General features: G+C 37.1%; 1 protein-coding gene and 1 long non-coding RNA gene across 5 annotated transcripts in view; one reads left to right on the top strand and one right to left on the bottom strand.

The window, feature by feature from the left end:
- LOC124153503 (myrosinase 1) overlaps nt 1-20,716 on the top strand; it is a 49,407-nt gene extending 28,691 nt beyond the window's left edge. For all 3 annotated transcript variants that reach the window (XM_046526706.1, XM_046526705.1, XM_046526707.1), the window contains 3 exons: nt 2,147-2,281; nt 10,806-10,912; nt 19,505-20,716. In XM_046526706.1, coding sequence (XP_046382662.1) covers nt 2,147-2,281; nt 10,806-10,912; nt 19,505-19,643 — 381 coding nt within the window. In that variant the 3' untranslated portion in view covers nt 19,644-20,716. The remainder of the gene's footprint in view (nt 1-2,146; nt 2,282-10,805; nt 10,913-19,504) is intronic.
- On the bottom strand, nt 5,239-8,468 carry LOC124153504. Of its 2 annotated transcripts, XR_006863670.1 has the most exons (4): nt 8,051-8,468; nt 6,804-7,212; nt 6,210-6,773; nt 5,239-5,692 (listed from the first exon to the last, which is right to left on the bottom strand). It is a non-coding gene; the product is annotated as an uncharacterized LOC124153504 (long non-coding RNA). The 2 variants fall into 2 exon arrangements; XR_006863669.1 differs by lacking the exon at nt 8,051-8,468 and having other exon boundaries at nt 6,804-7,902.
- Nucleotides 20,717-25,106: the final 4,390 nt, after the last annotated feature.

Below are 25,106 nucleotides of genomic sequence, written 5' to 3'. Positions count from 1 at the left end.
ATATACCTGTTGCGAACAGGTATACAGGAACAGGAGTGGTGCGGCGACAGATAAACATCTATCCGATAAACGTAAGCATAAATCCAGACGAAAGGCGATGTTTTTTTGCATCACCAAATGTCCTTACTCAAATAATGACTAACTATTCAATCAATTTATAAGCGCCGCACTGAATAAAAATCATGCAAAGCATTGTTTCGTCAATCATTATATTTATCGAACGACAGTTTACCACATAAATTTGAGACTGTGCACTCCATTAACTTCATTTCTAACTGATCGCTAGCAATTACAGAGGTTAAGGAGTCTTGATGAAAGTCTTCCGGTGGTGAAACCCTCGCTATGGCGAGAGCCAACGCCAAAAGGGTCTCGTAAAAACAAATTTTTTAACACGCTTATTATAGGGTCAATTGACGGTGCATCGGCTATCTCTCGTAATAGCGAGGGTGTCGCTATAGCCCGTACTCGCTTTAACGAGGTTCCACTGTATCATAATAGCAATACAAATGATCATATCGAAATTTTCCAGTATTTAAACCTTTATCACTAAACTGTCAAATATCATGTAATTAATGATCGTAGTTTTTCCCGGCGAATCGAATGAATAAAATACGTCTATGAATACGTCTCGAAGACAAAAGGCTTAACTGAGACTATGGGCAGAACATCAGCCAAATATGGAGACCGCTGATAAATAAAATACAACGGTCGCGGTCACAATTCAGACTCCAAAACCCTTGAGCCAAATTTGAATCGGCTGGTCAGCAATGGGCCTCAACCGTCCGTTGGCTAGCTCGCTATAAATATCCGGCGTAGACCAAGCTCGGCATTCAGTCTCAGCCCTGAAGACGATGAGTGAGGTACTCATTGAAACGTTGGCCTCAAAAAGCCTGACCCGGTGCTTAACCCGAGAAGATTTTATTCATCATGTAATTATTTTTAAAAATGCATGGCATATTTGAGTCTTGCAGCTTAAACTAAATTAAGAAAAACTTTGAAAACTGAAAATGCATTTGATAAACACAGTGCAAACACAATGCATTTAGAGAACATGAAATATACATATAGCAATTAATATTTATTCAAATTTGTGGAAAAACTGTAATATAGTAATGCATTATTTAAGTAGTTTTACAAAATTTTAAATAATACTGATACCTAGTTTATCTTGAAAGTTAGGAATTATTCAATGGTAGCATGCCAAAAATTCGAAATCATTTAAATCTCATGCGGCTATTGGGATGGGATTTAATTTAATATCCATCATGCTTGAGGGGTTAAAACAGGATTACCCATACAAAAAAGTGAGCCATTGAGACACTTTAGTCTGGTTTTCAAGGGTATTATGGAAGGATTTTTATTTATTGCTAGAATTGAAGAAATAAATAAATACATTCTTTGTAAGTCATTGAGGTAGGCTAGTTGCAAAGGTAACCAGTCAAGATACATAGTGAGTTTATCAGGAGAAAACAGACGAATATAGATACATACATATCTCTCTAGATGTTCAGGAAAATAATTTTTTTTCAGCTCTATTGAAAAAATGTTTTTTTTTTCAAATTTTTGAACATTGAGGTTTTCTTCCCGGTTCCCATCTCCATGTGCTATTAACCCCTCCCCATCAGCACTCCTGTCTAACTGTTCACTATAAATAGTTGATACAATACCAAAATTGACATGGCACTAACACACCTCATCATGTCACGAAGATGGAAAATAAATTTCTGAAAACCATTCTTAAATCTGTACCTACTTCTATCGATAAAGTTTCAAATCAGAGGGTAATAAAACAGAAGTTAGTTTGGTGTTAGTTTAATTAAGAAAATGTCTAAGTGGCGGTAGTGATGAAAATCAGTGATGGAGGCAAAAAACCACCAACCTTCTATACTTAACTTGGTGATAGAAATGTTTTTCCCTGTAAGTAGACTTTAATTAAGAGTGAATTTTGAGGGAGATTAAAAGAGAAAAAAAATGGTTACCTCATGATATTCTTTAATAAATGAATTTACAAATAAATCTTTTTCAGTTTCAAAATTTATGACTCAACACATGTAAAGAATAACATTATTCACATTACTTTGCTGGCTTTTTTACCACTTCCAGGGCTTTGTTAGCAGTGAATCATTTTTATATTTTATGCAATTAGGTGGTGCCATGGGGATTGAGATCACTCCTTAATTGGATAAAAAAGGAATATGACAATCCTCCAGTCATTATCACTGAGAATGGCTGTGCTGATAGTGGAGGACTCAATGACACGCAGAGGGCCAACTACTACAGAGTAAGTTCCTTTGTTAGTCCTAAAATAAACTCCAATGCAATAATGTTGATCAATATACAAGGGATTCGGAATCACATGGTGTGTTTTTGGCTACTTATTTCACCATGCTCTCCATAGGGTTTTGATGGCATTAGGATTGGTCCTGTCACAATAATTTTTGTAGGAAATAATTGTGTAAAGTTGTGCAAGCTATTTTCATAGGGTTTTATTAAAGAAGTAAGTATTGAATGGAGCAACCAATTAAATTCCATCGTCGAGAAATCATATAGTTTTATTCATGTATAGGCAATGGATTAATTGTCATAGAATTTTGTCATAACATTACTTTCTCATGTAGATTTCAGTGAGGAAATGACCCACAAAAATCAAATTTTATAGAATATCAGGAGGAAAGGGCCGTATTTTAAGACGTTCCTAGAGGAACGACTCTTCCTGTGTGACGCGTTACTAGGGGGAAATCAACCTCCAAGCGTTTTTTAAACGTACCTCCTTCTTAGTAGAATCAACTCCATCTACAAGCTTACCGAATTTCTCCCTACTATTTTGAGCATGGATCAGACCACCCTTCTAAATTGTAGGAACTGTTTCAAGGCCTAATATGGCGGAATGCGTTGTTAACCTCCGGATTTTGTCATTTTTTTCCGGACACATTTTGCAGTATGCGATCAAAATTCCATAAAAATTACGCTTTTTTAACGTGATGATATTTATTTGTTTCATAATATATGCCTGTTATGAGGAAACGTATAAAAAGAACGAAAAAAGCGTCAAGTCTGTAAGTAAACAACCGTTGTTATGAAATGGATGCTGAATTTTCAAGGTATGTGTTGAAAGAGTCGTATATTTATGTTGGACGAATACACTTAAGGGATAGGTAGAATATCATTGAGTACTACTATTCAGAAAGGAATTTCTCCAGAGGTATCGCTTCACAATATGAACCGTAACAGACGTTATTTTACCCTCTGAATGGAGTGAACATTTAAGCAATCGTGTTCTGACGATTCCGTATATGTTAAAACTGCTAATTGCCTTTAGGTTTTATGCCTCCGGGTCATTCTAGGTATGTGGTATTTTTACGCAAGATTTATATTATCGCTTTGATTATGTAACACAGTATTAAATCTCGTTTGTGGCGATCTACCCGGAGTTGCTCAGGGGACGGTGTTGAGAATAATTAAGGTATGATTTCTCCTTAGTTTGGAAATTGTATGAATGAAAATTTTCCATTTGGAGGGGAAGTGTTATAAGGTATTGAGTTCAAAATATTTGGTAACCGTTACAGAGCATCAGTAATGACCTGGTGGCATTGATACCTCGTTACAAATGTAAACATAAGTTGCCAATTTCAGAGGAAAATACTGCTAGATGTAAGACATCTTTTTATGACAAAGGTTGATTTCCTAGAGTATACGTATTGGGTGGTATCGACTGCACCTATGTTCCGACTGTGAGTTCGGGGGGAGAGTTAAGCTTATTGTACGGAAACCGGAATAGATCATATGGTTTTCATTAAACGTAAAGGTATATAAATGTTTATTTACCAAGTTTATCACAACGTATCTTATGTTGAAATTGGCAGCTTCATCTCAAGGCATATTATGGTTAGAAAATATCAAGCTGAGGCAAACCGTGGTTGCTGAGTAATTCTACTTCTTAATAAATGGGATTCTGCTTATCCCTTTAGTGTATTTTTCTAACTGATACATAAAGCTCTTCCGAAACACACCTCCATTCTGTACTGTTCCATTGTAATGGGTCTTGTTTAGTCTTGAATAAAATTATATTATTCCAATGAAAATCCATATAGGTAGTTCCTTCATTTTCCTTTCCTGCCCAAGACTCCCACTTCCTTTGCATGTCCCTTACAATGTATAAATACAGTTAACAACATGAAGATAGGTAGAGTTATCTCTTGTCACGGGTACTTCATTCTCCTAATTTAATACCCTATCTCATTACGTTAGGCCCTTTCAAAGTACCCATTTCATATTTGTAGGGACATAAATACAATGGTATGCATAAATAATCATTAATAATGCATGGGTGATAATAATAATTATGCCAAAAAATTGGATTTTAGCAATGTAATTTCAAGAAATAAATAAAATTAAACAGTTCTATTTTAAAATTATAAATATTTGAACTAACCTTAGCAGAATCACTTTTAATTAAAAAATGGAGTGGTAATCAGCCAGATAATGAAACATGACTGTCTGATGGAAGGGCTGATAGAAGAAGGAATTACAGAGTAAGGTAATGGAAGGCCTACCCCTGTTATTCATATTCTGAATTGGCTATTAATATCTTACAACATGGAGCAAGTAATCAAGAATGTAAATAAGGAATTCTATGTCAGCAATGGAACACTAGTACATAGGAGAATCAAGTCCGCAGGCATACTCAATCAACCTTCATATTCAGTGACGATTGATATATGTGACTGATACTACTTAAAATATAAAATGGAATTTTTAAAAACTTTGATCCTTTAAAGGCAGTAATGCCTTGAGTAAGCAGTGAAATGACTAATTAGTGGAATTGTTCAAGCATACTACTTGATTAGTACCAAATTATTTTCACTCATGGGTGGTATGAATAAACGTCTTTTACAATTTTACATGAAAGCAACTATAAAATTGATAAAGCAGCAATGATTGACCTGGAGGCAGTAATAACTTACACGTTAACATAAATATTACTCACTTAATTTGCTAAACGAAAGTTTTTCCAACCATTAGTTCGTGTTACCTTCACCAACATGTTAAAATTATCCAAAAAATTGCTTCATTTTGAACCTCATACTGCACGTTTTATGTTGACCACTCACTGTATGAAAAGAATGCATACTACATTACATCTTGCCTTTACCTATGTCATCATTTTACCTGAAAAGATTGAAAGAAAGATATACATATATAGGGATTGGGAAATGCAGCTAAATAACATTATACAGGTTCAATTGAATTTAGCTTTATTAAATGAAAATTAAACACATTTACAAAAACAAGAGAAATTTACTAAGGAAGAACAAAGTTGTTGCCTGGCACTGAAATTAAAATCACAAAACACATTTCCGATAGCAAGAAGACGATGCAAAATCTAATGCAAAAAAGGCAAAATTGCTAGTTGGATGTGCAGAATTAGATGAGGAAGAGATGGGATATGGCTTATGAAAGGCAGGAGTAATGAAGGCGGGGAAAAGCCATGCAGGTGCAGAAGTTCTCATTCCAGTTACAGAGAGGGCACCATCACCACAGGAAATGGTTCAGGTTAAGGCATAGAAGCAGGCAGCAGAGTTATGGCATCTTTCATGACATCGAGGTATCCAGCAGCCCAGGAGAGAGAAGCAGGAGCAGGAGCTGACCAATGTCAAGGAAGAGGAGGAATTCATAGAGGAGTATCTGAAAGCTTGCAAAGAAGTGGCATATAAGCATATGATACATATAAACTCCATGCAATAATACAGGCATAATTAGGTCTCTCAAAGCATGCATTATACCTTAATATCCATATGCAAACACAATGATCATTCACATGCTTTTAATATCTTCATTTGTAATAATTCATTTCAGAGAGCATTGCATGGATTCAATTTTATCACACTGGGTTTCAAAATTGAAAGCCTCCATAAACTGAGCCTAAGGCTAGTACCAGTATTTTAAGTTTGAATTCCCATCACTAATTTGCCTATTCTGCAGAGGCTCAAACTGAAACGTGCATCAAACTTCTAACTACATTTATTTTGTTTTCATTATCCCTAAAATTAGGTAATTGCAATGAATATATTTTCCCTGAATAACCTTTGGCAGATAATCATTTGCTAATGACTTTAAAAACATCAAGATAATGGAGAATTTTAAAATGAAAGCACAAGCAACACCAAGCAAAATATATCATAACAAATCAAACATATCATAACAAATACCACACGCTTCAACTTCGCCTCCTCTGTTTGAAGCTGTATGCCTTGGATACACTTCTTAAATTCCTCCTCCATATGGATGATGTTTCCAGCAGCCTTGGCATTGGCAAGTTCCTGCTCCTTAATAGCACAAGCAATCTCCGCTTCCCTCTTCCGGATCCGCTGGATGGCATCCTACTTTTCATTGTAAGATGCCATGAGTCCCAGCCTAGCCTCCATCTCCTTCTCAATGGCCGCTTCCCTGATTAATTATGCCCTTTTTGTACTGCAAGAAGTCCCTGCAGATTGCATCCTCGGAGTTTATGCTTCCTCTCGATGGTGGTCATTTAACTCAGAGGAAAAATAAGAAAGTATAACGTTGATTAATGAAAATCATGTGACATAATTCCTGGAAATAACATCAAGTAACTCAACTTAACTTCAACCATGATGATTATATTGGATATGCAATGACATTTTATAAAGGTCACAGAAAAATAACCACACAATACACAAAGGCTAGTATGATGCAGGTCAATTTCTCTTTAACGAAGTTGTATTCCTTTAAGCACAATCATGGTACTGTACCTACGCTCTAACACAATCATGGTACTGTACACATTTTATATTTTTTGACTGACAGATGCAACATGATAATATTTTACTTGATAATAATCTCAGTGCAACACTAAGGAATTCCCTTTAATAATGATAGGAACATTCCCGTTTTTTTAATCAACTTGCCTGATATCTCAGAAATGTTGAGAGGAAGCAAACAATCCAAGGTCCCATCCCTACCCACCGGGGAAACGCTAGGGACCGCCAACGCATCAGAGTCCCCAGCATTCGCCGGAGAGTAGGAGACGGACGGCGAGGCTATTTCCATCTCTGGTGGCAAATCTTCCTTACTGGTGGGTGTCATTGGTCCGCCACCACTCTTCATCATCTCCTGCCTTTCATTCGCCAGCTCTTCCCGTTTCCTCATCTTGATATTATCGCAACTCTTCCTCAATTGCTTGGCGGTACGCTGTGAGATAGAAAAATTATCCGTTACATTGAGATTTACGACAAAATATATCACTGGACTTGTAACCAAACCAAAAATAAATATCCATCACTACAGCCACAATTGATAATGCTACACGTACACTACGTATATTCACGAATTTATTTACTTTGCCACTAAATAACAATTACAGCAACTCCGCCACCATTGCGGAGTCGTTTTAATTGTTACCCCTACCCCGCCGCTACAAGCCGAAACCAAAAGCTTCACAATAATAATTCCATTAACATTCCATTAACTTGGAATTATTGTTGTGAAGCTTTTGATTTCGGCGCAGGAAAATAAGATTTACTTGTATCGCATGGCGCGAATCACGTCTAATCTTGTATTGGAAATGAAGGGAAATACGTTTCGTGGAAAATCTCTGGCCGCGACATAATCACGAAGGTTTTTTGCAATCTACCACCAAAGTGCACTTTATGAGGATTTCAGCAAAGAATTTAAAAAAAAAGTTATAGCTTTTCACCGGTTTTTAAACCCCAAAACCAATGAACTAGCTACGAACCTAGAATGAGCTACGTCGATGTTACCAACAGACTTACACGAGTTATGTTAGATTTTTGTTGAAAATGAGCAAGTTGTCTCGCGAACTGCCGAGCATGGATAGTCGCAATCGCAGAATGGCTCTTCATGAAAATGTCTCCGAATGTATTGATAGTTTTAAAATTATGACTTTGATAAATAGTTAGCGATCAGTCAGCAACCATTTTTCATAATTAATTGTTCATTGAAACAAAAATCTTTTCAACTATCAGACAATGCATTTATCACCATCATACTTCCAAACAAACATACTTACCTTCCGAACAAATTCGTTCAAATTAAATTCGTCCTGCACATTCAACTAGGCTCTCGCCTTCTTCGCCTTCCATAATGCATCCGTCTTCTTGCTTTCCAACACCTCCAGACGCTAGTTATGACGCCAATCAACAACTTCGTCTCTTCCCTTGTAAGCCTGTCCATCTTGTTGTCCTCCAGTTTTATTAATAAAAGCGATCTTCTTTTTGTTGATGCGTTCTTGCCGCAATGAACTGTGGGCAGCAAACGTCACACAAAGCATGACGTGGATATGAGAATTTCAGCGATCAACTCAACACCCACTACTTCGAAGAGGAAGAGTTTGGTGTTGCTGTAGGAACGTTCTTGACTGCGAATAGTAGGTGGAGATACAACTCTTTCTCATCCCACTCCGGCGATAAGAGTATTGTTTAAAAATACGGCCCTTGCCTTCTTAACCCTTACGTGCTGGCACCTACAATTAGAAAGCGTCTTCCGTGCTACGAGTAGCATGAGAATATTTTAAACCTCTCTGTGCGGAGGTCTTCTTTAGGGTCCCTGGTATGTTCATCCCTCAGATTTGGGACCCGGCTCAATGGGGCACCCAAAACTACCCCGGCCGCTGGACTGCACCATTTAACCCCATCAGCTATCATAGCATGAATCCATTCATGATGAAACCAGTGTTTTTTTCTACCAAACATTATATTGTGTTTGATTTTCAATAATTTACTCTTCTTAAAGAATTACTAATATTTTTTAAGCATTGTGGAATTTTAAACAGATTTCTAGCATTAATAACTGCAAAATTAAAAATACAAGTCTGTTATTTAAAATGCTAAAATTTTGTTTTAAACTTGCTTATACACATAACAAAATGAATAATTCATTTCGAAGTATTAGAAAAGTTGTAGTATGCAACAAAATAAGTATGTATATTATTCTAAAATCTATTGACAAACTATGCACAGTTTTTCTAATTTAAATTGTAATGGCTAGAATGATCAGATTTTCTAATCGTTGGCGGCAATGTGTGTATTGTATGATCTTAGATTTTCCCGGCGTATCAGTTGCAGAAAAGTTTCTCGGGTTTTCCACCGGTTGATGTCGTCCATGTCTCCCGACGTTTCGATCTGCGACTTGCTGATCATCCTCAGGGGATCTTCCGAAAACCGGTGGAAAACCCGAGAAACTTTTCTGCAAATGTGTGTATTATTTGCTAGATACGGCTATGGCTTTATTATGCAGAATCCGTTAATTAATTACCATGTTGTATAATTCATTGTCTTGAGAATGGAATGTCGTGGAGTCAACTTAATGTAGTGAATAGTAAAAACTTTCTAATTCCACATGAATTCATCTTGTCATCATGTTTCATCATGTTATCTAATGGAACTGTGAGAAATTTTTTTTAAGAGGACCTAATTCTGTCTTGCAAATGCAACCCTCATCTGAGAGCTTTCAAAAGCTTTTTGCTTTTTAGAGCATCACTATTTGATGATGTTGCTGAGATTCCCATTGCTGTTTCCAAATATGTAGATCATTTTAGCAAGAATTTCACTCAGTTTTTGAACTTGTGGTCATTGGAAATGAGCAATTTTCTGTGCTTTTCACTTAGCATAATCAAAGTTTCTCATGAATCGGCATTTTGATATGGCAACTGGCAGCAAAAATCATTTGTGCCATAGGAGAGGAAGGATGGATGGAAACCCAGAATTGGCATTAGCCTGCTCTTAGCAAAAGGCAAAGGAGATCAAAGTTTTAATTGGATAATAGAAGGCAGTGCCCTTAACATAAGAATTCAAGCAGGATTAAATCAATATTTCAAAAATCTCCACAACCTAAATTTGAACCCTGGCCCACGGGGTGGGAAGATAATGCTTCAGCCACTACACCAACATGGTCACCATGTTGCTTGTAATCCTTTTTTTTCTTAGATAAAGTTATGTAGTTTCTTCTGGATCGATGAAAGCAACAAAATAAAACTGATAACTTGTTAATGTATTGGATAATAATGGGGTTCTTCATGCAGACCAAAAATCACTATTGACCTAAATAACAGGATATATGGAAGGAAAGGATGAGTTGTGACAAAAAAATCTTCCTCATTCAGCCATTCTCTTATGAGTTTAAAATAATGCAAAAACTTGCCACCTATTTTTCATGAGTTGGTGATGTCAGTAGAGATCTAGATCATTCACACATAAGGGAGAACCTATCATTGAGACAAGGAATTGCTCGCAAGAATGTACGCTACAATGAATCATGTGAGGGCTACATTCAAAATGGAGGAGTAGTTGAGAAGTGGTGACTGGCTTTGCGTGAGAAAGTCACTTATGAGCCAATGGGTCAATGCTATCAGTTATCAGTCATAAATAGCTTAAGGAGTATGCAAGGGATCAAAAAATGGAAAAAAATATTGGTCTTTTTATTTATAAAACTCTATCACAATTGAAAATAAAGAAATTGATGAATGGCTCCATTACATGTTAGGTTCCCTTAAGAATATTTTGGTAGGAAAAATGGTTGTGTATTGCTTACCTATCCACCCTCATATGAAAAATTCATTGTTTACGTAGTTATTGTAGAAGAATTTCTAGAGTCCCACTAAAAACAAATTTTGGCTCTCATTCCCTTTCATCTCATGTGTGATATATTGCAAGTTATCTGTATGATATAACTGTGGCTTGACCAATGTGATAGCTCGATCTTTTTTCTAACTTTTGCTCAATTTTTACTCGCTCTCATCATAATTCATTAAAAAATTTCCTTTTCAGAGCTATATAAATGAGATGCTGAAAGCTATCAATATGGATGGATGCAATGTTCATGGTTATATGGCATGGACCTTGATAGATGACATGGAATGGATTGATGGATACACGTAAGTCCCAGTGGCGGCTGGTGGTAATTTATCCAGGGTGTGCATTAGAGCAGATACAGGATGATTAATTTATATTTTGATTATTATAATCCATGAGCATTATATTTTGTCGTAATAGAATAGATAGCATGCAAGATATACCACTTTCATACTCCTTTCCTTATTCTTGCTTCTTCACAGCTGGGCCCTGATTTTATCACCGCTACTCAGTTTTTCTATAAACTGTGGATGATTCTTCTGTCATAGTAAAGAACTTCAATTTCTTTTAGGATTCCAAGCAATCTGTTCCAATCCACATTGTCAAATGCCTTCTCTAAGTCCACGAATGCAACGAACATTGGCTTGTTCTTTTCCATTCTCTTCTCTATGAGCAGTCTAAGGGCCAATATTGCTTCCCTTGTGCCTTTGTTTTTTTCTGAATCCAAATTGGTCCTCATCCAAATACTCTTCTGTTCTTCATTATATTCTTCTATAGATGATCCTTGTCAGTATCTTTGACGCATGTGTAGTTTGGCTTATGGTCCTAAAATCTTCTCAGTTCTCTGATCTTTTCCTCTTAGGTATAGGGATTATAATGTTCCTCTCGAAGTCCTTTGGTATCTCACCTGTTGAATAAATTTCACTAATGATTTTGTACAGCTGGTTCAACATCTTCTCTCCTGCATTTTTAACCCAAAAAGTCAGTGTATAGATCCGATTTCTTGAATGAATTCAAGCAGGGCAGATGATAAATTGTAAAAAAATACCTTGAGAATAATTTAAAAATTGCGATATGGTGTTGAAAAATGAATTTATACTCATTTTAGCATCCTAGTTAAGAAAAATATTGATATGTAAAGGTTGGAATTTTTCACCTTTTCAAAGCAATGGTGTGCCATCAATTTTATATTATGAATCAAAATCCTTGCTTCACAATATTACAATTTTATTTTATTTTTCACAAGAATATATATTTGTTTCTTCATCCTGTGATCCTTACATCATTTTAATTACTGATGAAGAAAAGGATATTCAATTTTTCAAATTCAGTTTTATAGGTTTTCACTACCTGGCACATAAACATGTGTGTTGTCTTTTTCAATTTTAGCTGAAATTGGTCCTAATTTTGCCATTATCATTATGACAAATGCATAAATAATGTTACTATGTGTGCGATGCAGTGGGGAGGTGAGAATTGGGTGACTTCATTGTGCTTTTACTGGGAAAAAAATTAAGGGGATGAAATGGCAAGTTGACAGAAGAGTTTTCTCTTCAACTAGACTTCAAACTAACTTTTGCAGTAATATCAATGGTGCAGCAAGTGTAGATGGCTAATTTTATCATAAAAAAGAACTATTTTAAAAGCGAAAAATGGTCATATTTTAAACATAGGTACCTACCTCAACTTGATTAAATAGGAATCAATTGTAAAAATATTATGTTTAAATATAGACAAATGATTAAATAAATGTATAAGGTAAGGTGGGGTAAGTGCGACCCCTAAATAGCATACATCAACTTTAACTAGCTTAGGAAAATTTTCTAGGATAGCTAAAAACAGGAGATTCAATGTCTAATATGTATGTGAATCACTGATAATGATAATTAGATTAAAAATCCTCTCTCTGTAAAGTGGTAATTTTTATAAATTTTTACTTACATTCTTGTAGAGGGATCGCACTTACCCCGTACATGGGGCAAGTGCGTCCCATGGCTGTTGTGCAATATATTTATACATTACGCGGCGCATGGGGTAAGTGCGATTTGCCCAGAAATTCAGCTGTACATTGCTTTTTAAAGTACCAAATTATGTTTAACCATTCTTGAGAAATCAACTTTTATCTTAGGTAATGTAAGTAGATTTTTTTCGCGTTTTTTGGTTAATTGTGGCACATTATGGAATTGTTGTTTAATGTGTTTTTTAATGATAGTAACAGTATTCAACTGTTACACATTAATTCAAAAGTGTATTTAAAATATCTAGTGTGCATAAAAGCCGAATAAATAAAAAAAATTTAAAAATTTATAAATCTTGCATATGACAACAAATCTGAATACAAACTAGATTGTAATGAAAAAAGAATTTCTTCTCTAATGTAATTTACGTTATTAATATAAAAAAGCAAAATGAAGAAAAACATATGGTCTTCAACCAATTGAACATTGAATATTTATTTGTTTATTTTAAGTTTTACCCCGAGAAAGATAGGCAAAACGTTAACTTTCCTTGACGGCCGACAGAGGGCTTCGGTAATATTTTTACAACATCTTCTCTGTGTCTGTGCCCATCTGGAAGGGTAAAGACGACGTCGCAGAATACTCCAACTACCGCCCTATCCGGCTTTTCTGCCACGCCATGAAAATATTCGAAAGAGTGATTGATGCTAGGCTCAGACACATTTTTCACATCACACCCAACCAATGTGGATTTGTAAAGGGGAGTGGCACAACAGACGCAATACACGCAGCTAGGCTGCTCTTGGAGAGGCACCGAGAAAAGAACAAGCCAGTGCATATGTCTTTCCTTGATCTGGAGAAGGCCTTCGATCGCGTGCCACACGACCTTATCTGGCATGCCCTCGGATCTCACGACGTCCCTGAAGTCTACGTGCCATTGGTGAAGCTTCTCTACACCAACGTCACCAGTGCGGTCCGTTGCCCATCAGGAATATCACCGCCTTTCCCAATCACTGTTGGCGTCCACCAAGGATCGGCCCTCTCTCCGCTCCTTTTCATCCTGTGCATGGACACACTCACGGCCTGTCTCCAAGAATCACATCCTTGGTCACTACTGTTCGCCGATGATGTCTTCCTTGCCAGCACCACCAGACCCGAATTACAGCAGCGAACTCAACTATGGAAGGTACGACTCGACAACTATGGGTTGCGATTAAACACCAAGAAGACTGAGTACATGGAGTACCTCAAACCGATGGCACGATAAGCATCGACGGCGAGGACCTTGAAAAGGTCGAGAAGTTGAAATATTTGGGCTCTGTCATCAGCAACGGTGGAAGCACAACCGCCTACACACGAGCTCGAATTAATGCAACATGGCTGAAATGGCGCCAAGTGACTCGCGTATTGTGCGACCGTCGAACGCCCGAACGGTTCAGGGCCAAAGTATACAAGACCGTAGTCCGCCCATTGGCCCTATATGGAGCAGAATGTTGGCCAGCCACAGAAAATCAAGAACAGGCCATGCAAGTCATGGAAACGTGGATGCTGCGATGGATCCTAGGCATCTCCCGCCTGGATCACATCAGGAATGAAGACATTCGGAAAAGAATGAGAGTTGCACCGATCACAGACAAGATGCGGGAGACTCAACTGCGGTGGTATGGGCATGTGGTGCGTAGTGATGAGAACTCCGTGGCCAAAACAGTAATGTAGCTGAGTATTGAAGGACGCCGACCACGAGGACGACCAAAGATGCGCTGGCTCGACAAAATTAAGGCGGACATGAAGACCATCAACGCCACGCCAGTAGACGCCCTGGATCGAGCCAAGTGGAGAAGACTTTGCAGAACAGCGGACCCTGCAATAGCGCGGGACAAACGCTAGGATGAAGAAGAAGAAGAGATCTTCCCTAGGTATTTCGCTGGAATCCTCATTTCGTGGACAGGTGAAACTTAATTCAGTTCCAAAAAATATCCTCAAAAAGAAAACCACGGCATCACCTTATTCATTAATCTCCAGAATTTTCCCTACATAGTGAGCAACTGACTTTTTGCTGCTGAATCTAGCCAGAATCCAATCTCCACTTTGAATGTTAGTTACCGAATTTGTTAAGCTTTTCGACTCATGCTATCTTCTTTCTGGCATTAATACAATGTCGTCTACATCCTCCTCGTCAAAAGACATGATATCCAATGCCCTATCATAATCAATCAACAAACTGAAGTAAGCTATCTTTATCAGATAAACCTTCAAAATAAAAGTTGATGAGAGGACTCTAATTAAAAGACCTAGTTTTATAAACTTCGGTGTTTTGCAACATTTATTTAAGAAAGTTTAACGCAAGAACTGCCTGACAGAAACTAAAAGTTTAACGCAAGAAATGTTAGTCAGAAACTAAAAATTCAATCCATACTTCAACCTCGTAGCCTGGGGGGTCGCACTTACCCCAGGCAACGGGGTCGCACTTGCCCCGGAAGGTAGGAATGGATGATTACGACGGGGAAAGTGCGACCCCCCATCTAAACTAAATATAACGACCCGAGTTCCTAAATTTAAAGTAAAGCAAGGAAAACCAATCCATGAAGAAGAGAAAACAAGATATAGTTCTTACCTAACACCTCCGATACGTTGATTCAGAGGGAACTGCGGTATAGCCTCTCCTCACAACCAACTAAGACTACGAGATGAACGGACGGTTATATTTCCTAAGCATGTGGAACGAGAAATTAAGGGATAAGTATTACAAAGTCGTTGGCTCTGGTTTCATTACTATGTGTAGAATATGTTGCACGACCGCCACCTACTTCGAGAACGGAAATACGATTTTCCTGAAGGGGGGTCGCACTTACCCCGCAGTCGCACTTACCCCACCTCACCTTATATACCGTTTTACATAGGTGGATTTAGGGGGTGGGCACGTGCCACCCAGATGCTTAAAAAAATAGACAAGGTTTTTAATACGGTTCGTTACGTTCGTATATTACGGAGCCTCAATCATTTAATTTAATATAAATAACTTTCACATCAAAATAAAGACAATATTTTCTACAGTAATTATTGTATTTTGTTTTTAATCTCATATATGGAATGATCTGTGAAACTCTTATCCTTCCCCCCAGAGACCCCTTCCCCCAGAGACACACCCCCAGAAATAATTCCTGTATCTACCCCTGCCCTTATAATAAACCACCTCTCAAAGATCACTCGATCAGTGGTTAAACCCATAGGTTGGTATGGATGGGTGAGGGTTAGAGCTCGCCTTAGACTTGGCCACAGGCATGTGATCATCACACATTTGAGTTCCTTTCCCTGGGTCACCTTGCATTTCGAGGATTTTGTTTAGCGGTGTCCGTAGGCTCAGCCGCAGCTGTACCATATGTCACATGGGTGGGCCAGATTATGCAATAAGTGCACCTAACCTTGAGATAAAGTGGATAAATATGAAGGACAAAATATAGTTTCGAACATTTATTTATTAACCTCACACAAATGGTGCCCTTTTCCTGGCATGCCTCACAACAAAAACAAATTATTCCTCAGGCTTTAACGCTTTTCGAGAGTGCATTCATTTCATGCTCATGAGAAAAATAGCAAAGTTGTTGATTATTATTTCAAAAATTAGTAAACGATAATATTAATAAAACTTCTTAATAGCAAACTTATGGTGTGCAGTGGCGAATACATAAAAAACACAAAAGATATCTTGAGCTACCTTTACTTTTGTCATTATAAAAACAAATCAAGTCACCAACAAAGTTAAAGAAAATTTTATTTTATTTGGTTACAGTAAGGCCTCGGCATACGAACAATATGCATTCCGAGACCATCTTCTTAAGTTGAAAAACAAATTTAAGGTATCGAAAAAAATGTGGTTATCCTGCACAACGCCACACTGCATAACCCTTGACTAGTTGCCACAGTTGACGATGGTGACGAACCGAGTGCCATGCGGCTGGAGCCGTAAAAATTTCGCTGTCTGCGGGAAGCAAGGAGGTTGTAAATATCTGATGGCACTGTTTCCGAGTTTTTGGCGTGGTTAAATTTCCGCCATCTTTGTTTGACAATTTTTGGACTCGGTCTCCGACTGATATTTTGAGGTGGCTACAGTGCTGTAGCTGGGCCGGTACGCCATAACCCCTAAAATCCACATTCGTTATAAGCGTACCGGTTGAACTACCTTTTTACAAATGCAAAAAATAGTCCTACTGTAAATTGTGCAATGGAAGTCAGAAAGAAAAATCAAAAATGATTATTTACTTGTTCAGAGTTCATTTACGTGGCACAACTTGGAAAGGGAGTTCGACATTTCAATCGCGGCCAGATGTATAATATATGTTCAGCTGTTGGCAATTTTTGGTGAGTACAGAATAAATTTTTTATTACAGCTACTTTGTTTAGACTGTGCCCAAAGGGCTTTAAGTCCTCTACGCCACACCGCACAGTGCACTGTGCTACTCAGAACTGTGCCGCACGTTTGAAAAATCGATCTTAATTTCGGCGTCGCTGGTGGTCGCAATTGTCCTTTTGGTATCATTCTCTATAGTTTTTGTTGTATATGTGGTGTAAATATCTCGAAATAACTCGGTGATCCTTTTTTAATACAATCGTACGTGAACACAAAATTACGACGAAAAACAGAGTCCGCCATTTTGTATCGTATCGGCCACAAAAAATATAACTGAGTCGTGAAAGTTGCCAAGAATTAACAATAATAAACCGCATAATAATATTGTAAATGTTTGTTTCGATTGAATTACAAAAAAGAAGGTGTGGCATTAGTTTTAACATGCTGAATTTCCAAAAAATTCAATGAGGGCAATTTTTGCGAAATTTGTGCAACTTTGAGGCCAAGTAATTTATTTAAAATTTACGTATGAAAAATGGGTTTCGTCAAAAAATGCACCAATGTATTGACAACAACTGTGCAAAGTTTCAATTCCTGCACTCAAAAAAATCGGTTTCGAGGTTTTGTCCAGCTTTTTTCGATTTCAGCCCACCGTGTACCGCGTCGAATAGGCTAACTCTAAAGGCGATAAATTTGAAATTTCGGACACGCTAGAATTTTTCGAACGCACGAATCTCTGAAATTTTGTAATCCGAATGTCCGTAAGTAGAGGACTTAATGTATTCAGATATACTAGAGAATGCCATCTTATACCGGGTGTTTCAAAATGAATATCGGGTGTTTCAAAATGATTATCGGGGTTTTAACGCTTTATAACATTTATTATACAGATTAACAACGGATAAACGATGCATCACATGAAAGAGCAACTAAAACAGTTTTGTTTGTTGGCAAAAATGCGCATGTGAATCAAAAGTGTTCGTCTCCATCCATTAGAGAGCGCTAATAGCAAATAGAAGTGGCGACTTGTGAACAGAGAACTTTGTATTTTACTGTTTGCAAAGAATTAGTTTTTATTGCGCGACATGTGTTCCGTGTTATATTCGTTTGTGATACTCTAGGTGATAATAACATCCTTTCCTACGTCACCAGCTGATTTTTGCGAATTAAGAAACAGGGCTGAAAAAGCTGCTGCAACAATTTTCGAGAGACACTAATCAACGTTTGGAAAGAACTCGCATATCAACATTACGTGTGTTGTGTGAGGAATGGTGCTCGCATTGAATATTTCTACGTTTATATGCAAAACTGTTCGAGTTGCTATTTCATTTTATGCATTATTTGTGGCTCTAAGTTTAGTGCATTAAATATTAGAAAGCGTTACAACCCCACTATTCATTTCGAAACACCCTGAATAAAAAAAGTAACAATTGTGGTTCTGCAATGTTTGGAAATGCGGGCGGACCCACAAGGGGGGGAGCGCCCCTCACGCCCCCCATTCGTACCCGCCACTGATGGTGTGTAATTTCAACTACTGCATCTCAAAAAAATAGCTTACGGATGCATCATATTTTAGAGGTGAGGGGAGGGAGGGAGCGAGGGGTTATCAGGGGCGGCAAACTGGTCTTGGCCCCCCTGAAAAACTCTACTAGTATTCTAAATTATCTTTAACTATTTTTACTCCACCTTTCAGTGCCTACCGCCCTTGGGTGAAGCAGATGAATTATAACTGTTCTCTTACGTATTAGGCGTAGATGCGAAATTTTTCGAAACACAGAATAATTCAATTAGGGTAATACATATATAATCCAAACTGTGCATTGCCTTAGTGAACGTCGAAAAATTTCGACCCAAACTCAATTTCCGCATTTTTTGTTTATTCTGCTCGGAGAGAAGGGAAACTTTCGTTGTGAAATATTCATTAGCTCATCAGTTTATCTTAATTTACATTTAACGCGTTAACTAATTCTAATAGCATTTTAAAAAGCGCTAAGAGTAACTTCAATGCAGAGTTAGTTTGAAGAAACATGCATAATCACTTCCTCCGTTCTGGGAAACAGCTGGTGTTCCGTCCATTTGCGATTGATGTCAATTTCAACAATTCCGCTCGAGGATATATTTTTGCTTTTCGCTTAAAATTATTTATATCTGCCAATTGACCTTCGTAAAATTTCAATGAAAGGATGATAATAGTTGAGAAAACTACCTACTAATCAAGCACCTAATTAAGAATCAAATCTAAATGCAAATCTTAATTGCAGGAGTGGGTTATTTCTTGATTATAATGAACAACTCTCTTATCCTTATATTTTTAATTTTACCAGAGCATCAAAATATCAAATGCTTTCCCTGCTCTCGCAAAGCTGCTGACTTACACGCCATATGATGAAAACTGTTGCCAACTGAGCTGGTCTGATCGAGGACGCAGAATCTTATAATATCACCACGTCATTTTGAATGCTTCCAACTTTTAAGTCAATACTTTTTTCATCGTTATTACAATAGCGTACAATTTTGATTTATAACATCATGATTTTATTAATTTTTCTTTCCTTTTTTTTATTTATTCCGCTTTTCCGTGAATGCAGGATCAGGTTTGGCCTGTATTCGGTGGATTTCGAAGATCCGGAACGTCCTAGAGCGGCCAAGGAATCTGCCAGGGTGTATGCGGAAATAGTGAAAAATAGAGGATTTCCCGAACCTCAACAGCAGCGCATTGAACTTTGACGATATTGAAGCCCTAAACTTGGATACTTGACATCGGTGATGGAAATAAAAAGTCTGAAGTCTGGTCTCACTTCTATGTTGACCTACCGCCCAATCTTCAATGATGTACCACAAATCTGTTACTTGAATGTTTTAGACGGAAAGATTCGTTCACTTTTATTTTTTTAAATTTCATTTTCCCCATGTACGCAAGCAAAATTTCACGCAAGTTGATCGACGCATACAGCTTTATATTTTCCTCTTCCTATGGCTTGAGATTCAATTTCTTGGGTAGCGACGGATTTTTTTAAACCTATTCTTATGTTTTATTTATTATTCCCATTATTTTCCAAATAATTGTTTTTACTAAGAAATTTTCAGCAATTTGTTCTGGCTTATTGCAGTATTGTACTTCTTTCCTTTACTTATTACTTATTCTTCACATTCCAATGTTTCATTTTCCCTACATTCTTCTTGACTTGACCTGAGTACTTTTATCAAATTCTTCCGTGGAGGTCCTTCTCGTCTAAATGACATAGGGCTTGGAAATTAGGATGATTTATCCCTTCAATGCTTCTTGGCCGCGGACAACTAGATAGCTCCTTGACCCCTGAGGTGTTTGAACATAACTTTCCGTAGTTCCCTCTGATATTGTAAGAGATGGTTGGCTATTTTTGAAATATTTTCTTTGAACTTTTGAAATTTTCTTTTTGGTAGTACGGAGAGTACCTACTATTAACATTCACTCGAAATTTAACCATACTATGGGACTTTAGGAAAGGAGGTGTTATTTTCATTTTTAGCCGAGTTAAACTACATTCTTGCCCATCGCTATTTAAGTTATGTATTCAAAGACATATTCAGGGTGTATTATTATTTTGCGCGATAAAGCAGTGATGATAACACTCACTTGCATTTCCTTGGGCAATAGACTAAATGCTATGCATTTATCGACAAATTTGGCTCTCTTTTATGAAAATATTGCATTATATCTACCTTTAACATAGCTCCTAGCTTTGTTCCGAAAGTATGCTTATTTTTGCACAATGTATTTTTTCCGTCTTTGAACTATAAATAAAATTTTATGAAGTGTTGGTCAAGGTTTTATTCAAAGTATCATCTTCCTGTACCTGCTTTACCCTCCGTCAGTCGCGTCACATTTTGGAACGCTATTTGTCAAGCGGCGTCTCACAGACACCATTTTGGAATGGTTAAACATAGTGCATTAAAGTAGAAGTAATGTTTTAACTACAATAAATCATTCATTGAGCACTTAATTTCATGAATGGACAACAAAAATATGCATAATAATTAGGAAGATATTTGTATTAATAAAAGACAATACTACTTATTTTTACGTTTCTTACAGTTTTTCTTTCATTGAAATTATATTAACCTTTTTTATTAGAACGGTAAATGCAAAAATATTTTTCACAGTTTAACAGTACGGATTTAGCTAATAGCCTCACAAACAACTTTGATTACAGGGGGGAATTATTGATTTTGGAGACATTTTACATTGACAGCGCGTTCTGTTGAACTAAAACCGAAATACCTCCTGTCAGATTGGAAAATCTATTATTCGATGCAACCACAAAATTGTTATGTGCTTATTTATGGTTGATGTTCTGCACCTACATCAATAAAATTAGCCACCATAAAGGTATGTAGCAGAAGGGAAAACGGTGTACTATACGCCATAGTTCACTCAAATTATGTGAGAACCGTAGTAAATTCTTCCCAATAACAGTTTTATTCTGATGTTAATTTGATGACAGTGAAAAAATCGTAGCAATAAGAATCATATCCAAAATTTAATGCTTTAACTAGCTGTTAGTTTAACTTATATTCGTATTTAAAAGCTTTGCGAAGAATATCACGAAGCTATTAGCATGTAACGTATTGTGATTCAAGTTGTCGCGTGGCGTCTTCCTGACTCCAAAAACAACAAAATATCAGAATTTATTTCCTTAAATGTGAAAAAACGTATAATCATATTGGTGATATTTCAGAATCATAAAATAATAATAGACAAGGAATATGTGTTTCCTAACTATAAAAATACGATATGGGCAAAGAAATGAAAATGGCCTTGCGTCTGATAGACGCCACGCGACCAACGGAGGGTTAAGAATTCCTATTTGCCATATTATCTCACGTATTATTAAGTCTCCTTTGTCGGCAGAACGAATAGAATCACCAAGTTTTTGTACCTCAAAATTAATCTTAACTCTGGTTGAAGTTGAACTCTGGTCTGGTTGGACTTTTCTTTTTCGTCAAATTCACCGCACGCCTTAAGGTTAAGGTTAAACCGAATTCGGTTCGTTTGATGGTAAATGTGGCCTCCGCGTGTGGAATTTCGGGAAAAAAATTACAAATACTAGGTACCTAAAAGATTGAAAATATATTGCCTTGTCCACGTAAATAACGTGATTTGACTTTCTTTAGAGCATTCATTTGCTAATCGTTCAAAAAAAGTATGTAAATATATCTCCATTTATTTTATTGTGATTATTAACGGTACAACGATTATTATTTTAGTTTTGCTTAAAATGACGTAATTACGTAATTATTTAAATAGTCTAGCAGTTTCGTAGATTTTTCCTGCCTACACTAGAGTTGCCGCTAGAAGCAGTGTACGAATTTTCAAAAGCACTTCTCAGAAATTTCAACGCGGAAAGTATTTTTTGCGTCAATACGATGAAGCACAACTTGAAGATAATATTTTGAACTTTGAATGAAAATGGCATGCTTTTGGTAATTCTAACCTTCCTCACTCGAGAATGTCCGGCTGCAGGAGCCCAAATTAACGCGAAACTAAGAAGTGATTTTGATTACTCCTTTAGAGGAACGATATACTCATACTTTCAGTGTTGTCAAGTAATCGCGTAAAAGTAATCGGATTACTTGTAACGATTACTTTTACGATTGTGAGATGAGAACTTTAAAAATAATTTTGTAATTGCCAACTGCCGGCGATAAGAACAACGCAAGCTTATCATTGTTGGTCGGCAATTGCTAGATTAAACGAGGGTGATAAACGACCTAGTCTCATAGCGGATGTTTTCAAAAAGGATGTGTTTGCTAAGATCTCGTGGCGCAAAACAATAACACCAGATGTCTCATTCAAAGACGACAGGTTGCACAATTTCCTATTGGCTTCAAGATTTTCGTCAAATAAAAGTAATCCACTATTACAATAAAATGCACGTATCACAGAGATTGAATGGTTGTATCCGAAGGTTTTGAACGGTATTCTCCGTTTCATCAGCAATTTCAGGAAGGTTCATAATGTGGGTACATTGCATGGGCGTACCCAGGGAGGGGCAGGAGGGGGCGGCTGGAAGCTAAAATAAATTTAGCTCCAAAAGAAATTTTTGAAAAAATTTACTTTTGATAAAATATGATATTAGCCTAAGACATGGAACTACAATTAAAATCATTATTTTTTTCAAGCAAATCAAAAACTGATTAAGCACTGTCATAATTTTCTTAAAATTTTTGTTTCATTAACCTTTTCTGTGCTAAAATGTTACTACTTGAAAGACCACGGTTTTCCCCCTACCCCCTAGTTTTGGTCCTCGGTACTCCCTTGGTACATTGTACTAATCATCCCGACATTTTAAATCGAAACTTCAAGCTTGTACAATGTACAGTCACTTTTAAAAGTCGGTCCACATACACGGCGCAGCCGTCTCCGTTATTCTCCGAAGTCGACCTTCGCGTATTGCTTACGCTTTCCTTGTCCACTGGGGATCGATTTGACTTGATTGGGTTGTGCAAATGGTGCAACTTGACTGCTTTAAACCTCTCTAAGAGCCACAAGCACGATTTCAGAGGTAGGAAGGCTGCGTGAGCCCTCCCTCCCCCACAGCCACACCATTACACCATCAAAGAACTCGGAAAAGAATTTAAGGATTTTTCTGGCGAGTAACCCATCGCGCAAGGAAGAGAGAGGAACATCTGGGCCGTGTGGTAAACTTATACAGCGCATATAGTACACATAAAATTTTCGGAGCATTTCCGGCGTAATACTCAATTTTTTTCCTCCACATTATCTGGTGAAAAATACGTAATTACATACGCCAATGTTAATATTGTTGTTTGCTTCACGGTTACCATTCATGCTTGCGTTCAACCGTGTCGTCAGCGAATGATTTCCAGTCATTTTGTAATGTTTATAAGTGAAATAGCAGTAACTCCCCAAGTTTAAGTTTATTCAGAATACAAGTGGTGCCTACATTTTGCACACCGCAACTTATTCCCATCCTATCATAGAAGATAAGAATTTTCTATTTACAGTATTTTAAATTTTTAACTGGAAAAAGCTACCGGTAAGGTAATTGTTCTATGAGAAAAGACAATGTTTGCATTATATTTCAAATGTGGAATCGTACAGCCTTGAAGTGCTTTTAAGATAAATAAATCTGGACACTGAAAGAAGCAGCAAGATATTTATGAGCATTGAGCAAAATGGCAGGCTTTTAGACTTCAATGCGCCGTAGGAAGTGTTGTCCTTTTTTTCGGAGGAATACTCATACATTAGAAACGGCTGGGGTCCGAACACCCCCTGCCGCACGCCTTTTTAGGCGGCTTTGCGGGGTATTAGGTAGATGTATATTTAGATTTGTATTGCACAGTGTTTTTTAAGAAAAATAATGCGAGCAACATCGACGTGGCGTTATGATTGTGATTCAGCCATTTAAATTGGTCATGGAAAAACATAATTTACCTGCCCTTCTGAAATGAAAAAGGAGAATATTTGATTATTATTACTTTTATTAAAGGTATACTGATAATATTGGATAGCATGGAAGATATTACGAATCACCCCGCCTGCACCCCTCCCAACTTGAACTTACCTCTTCAATTAACATTAACGTCCATTCGCATTAAGCCCTTTCATTCTATCCATAGCCTTCCTTTCATTCCTCCCCTCCCCCTTACCTCAAATTTATCCACTATGGATAGCTTTTATTCATTTCTTTTCCTCTCTTTCCATCTCAGCTTTACCGTTCTTTTTATACTCGTATCTCTGATGCCTTCATTCTTTTCTTGTCCCTCTTTCGTCGTCGTCTAAGTTTCCCCACTGTAAAGCATTACACCCCAATAAGTATTTGAAAGATAATAAATACAGTTTGCATTAATTGCGCAGAAATTTTCATCAGGTACCCAACACAGTATATTTTGATCGGACGAAAACTATACATGCGTAGTTTTGTGTTAGTAGGAGTATGATCAGTATCTGTTCATCTGTAAGACTGACTCAAGGTATTCATTACGTGAGTGTAAGCTCCATTGTTGCTTTGAATTCATTTAGAATAATGTGGAGGGCAATGACATGCATGATATCACCTGACGCCTATTACGACATTCTAATAAACAAGTCATGTAAGTAATGCTTCCGATATTTTTTTTTATTATTGAAATTATATTTATGATGACGATTAAGGCACTCGAACTTACGACGAACTTGGAGATGTG

This window comes from Ischnura elegans, chromosome 2 (genome assembly GCF_921293095.1).
Source record: "Ischnura elegans chromosome 2, ioIscEleg1.1, whole genome shotgun sequence".
NCBI classification, from domain to species: domain Eukaryota; kingdom Metazoa; phylum Arthropoda; class Insecta; order Odonata; family Coenagrionidae; genus Ischnura; species Ischnura elegans.
Note: the sequence above shows the minus strand (reverse complement) of the source record. Positions and strands in the feature narration are given on the sequence as shown.